The sequence below is a fragment of the Chaetura pelagica genome, unplaced genomic scaffold, assembly GCF_000747805.2.
Source record: "Chaetura pelagica isolate M959 unplaced genomic scaffold, ChaPel_1.0 scaffold232, whole genome shotgun sequence".
NCBI lineage: Eukaryota > Metazoa > Chordata > Aves > Apodiformes > Apodidae > Chaetura > Chaetura pelagica.
Window position 1 is genome coordinate 69,698 of NW_009952441.1, and position 1,794 is coordinate 71,491.

The window sequence follows — 1,794 nt, forward strand, 5'->3', positions numbered from 1 at the left end:
AGGGTAGCCATGCACACCCCCCCCCGCTCCTACCTTCCCCCTGCCCAGTTCTACCCCTGACCACCAGTTCTTGCAGAGGAGGAGTTGGCCCTGGAGCCCACACTGATCGTGGATGAGCCAGAGTTTGTGGAGAACGGGTGCTGCCAGCGTGCCCCGTTAGCAGGGTGAGCCTGAGGGCATGGAGGATGCCATGGTGGCAGCAGGGCCACCATGCTGGCACCTCTGATGGTCGCTGTCCCCACAGGACTGAGAGCAAAGCTGCGTTCATCCCACTGCTGTGCTACAGCTGCCGTCTCACCTTCAAGGAGCTGGTAAAGCTTTTGGGGTGCAGCGGGGTGGCTCTCCCAGGGGATGGGGTGGCTCTCCCAGGGGACAGGGAGGTCCCCATCTCTACTACCCCTCTCTTGCAGGGTCCCCTCCCCTCCCTGCCACCCTATGTGCGCGCTGAGGCCCAGCGCAGGATCTGCAGGTAGGGGGGAACAAGGGGTCCCCTGCCCCCCCTAGCTCAGCACCCCACTGCCACATCCATCCATCCACACCATGTCCATCCCTTGCAGAACAGAGGAGATGAAGCAGCAGAGCCAGGAGGCCCCACCAGAGGAGAAGGAGCACAGCAAGAGCTGAAGGGGCTGGGGACAGTGGGGGGGACAGACCCCAGACACTGCAGCAGAGCCCCTGGGGATCCATTGGCACCCAGGCAGCTGCTTTTACACCTCATTTTGGTTACAGCTGGGGGTGCAGGGAGAACCCCCCAGCCCAAATTTGGCAGAAGCCAGGGGTGCTGGTACCCCCAGGACAGCAGGTCCCCTGTCTCACCCCTCTTCCTCCTTCTTACCCCAGCCCTGCAGCAGCCAGGGAGGCCTCAACTTGGTTTTATTAGATATCTGTATAAATAAAACATTTGCATTAACAATTAAAAAAAAAAAATTAAAAAAAAAAACAACAACGACCAAAAAAAACACTCCCTAGAACAACAAAACCAAAGTCACAAGTGTCTAGAGTCCAGCTGGGGCTGCCAGCCCCCCCCAAGCTTGGCAGGAAGGGGCCAGGACCCAGGGCCCCCCATCCTGGGGCTGAGGGGCTATTGCTTTTGAGTTCAACCTGGTTCTGGAACAGGGCTGGGGAGAGCAGGGAGGGGGGCACAGAACAGCTCCTGACCCCCCACCTCTTCCTGCCAGCCAGGGGTGCCCAGCAGGTGGTGGGGGGGGGCAGCTTCTGCTCCCCAGCCCCTCGCCCCAGGAAGGCACAAGATGGTCTCTGCAAGTCGGACGGCTTCAAAGCAACGTTAAGAGGACAAAAAAAGAAAACATCCTTCCTAAAAGCGAGTGCTGAGCACCCACTGCCTCCCCCGGCAGGATGTGGCCCCAGCTTGTGGGGTGGGGTGGAAGGGGGCTGGTTAAGGCATTGGCGGTGATGTCCCCAGGATGGGGGGTGGGCCCGGAGCCCCTTACTCCTTCTCCCGCGTCCACTTGATCATGGTCTCGGGGGAGCGGTAAAGGAAGATGAGCTTGGCATAGAGCTCTTCCTCCAGCTCCAGCTCGCCCGTCTCCCGCACCAGGAAGATGTCCTGGCACAGCTTCAGGATGCGATCCACGCAGGGCAGCTCCTCGAACATGATGGAGTGCGAGATCTCGCTGAAGAAACCCCGCACGAACTTCCCGATCACCAGCACGATGGAGACGTAGAGCCCCATGATCCTGTGGGAGGAGCCGGGACATCCTGCACCGCACCCTTCGGGGGTGCAGCTGGGCAGCCCCCCTGCTCTGGGCAACCCCCCCCCACTCCACCCTACCC

General features: G+C 60.6%; 2 protein-coding genes across 2 annotated transcripts in view; one reads left to right on the plus strand and one right to left on the minus strand.

Annotated features, from left to right (window-relative positions):
* Positions 1–473, plus strand: part of CTU2 (cytosolic thiouridylase subunit 2 homolog (S. pombe)) — a gene marked incomplete at its 5' end in the record, with an annotated part of 1,871 nt that extends 1,398 nt beyond the window's left edge. Inside the window, 3 exons of the mRNA XM_010008445.1 lie at positions 77–137; positions 245–311; positions 411–473. Of these exons, the coding sequence (XP_010006747.1) occupies positions 77–137; positions 245–311; positions 411–473 (191 nt within the window). The remainder of the gene's footprint in view (positions 1–76; positions 138–244; positions 312–410) is intronic.
* Positions 474–1,447: 974 nt separating this feature from the next.
* PIEZO1 (piezo-type mechanosensitive ion channel component 1) overlaps positions 1,448–1,794 on the minus strand; it is a 23,597-nt gene continuing 23,250 nt past the window's right edge. Inside the window, exon 48 of the mRNA XM_010008446.1 lies at positions 1,448–1,762. Coding sequence (XP_010006748.1) covers positions 1,448–1,762 — 315 coding nt within the window. The remainder of the gene's footprint in view (positions 1,763–1,794) is intronic.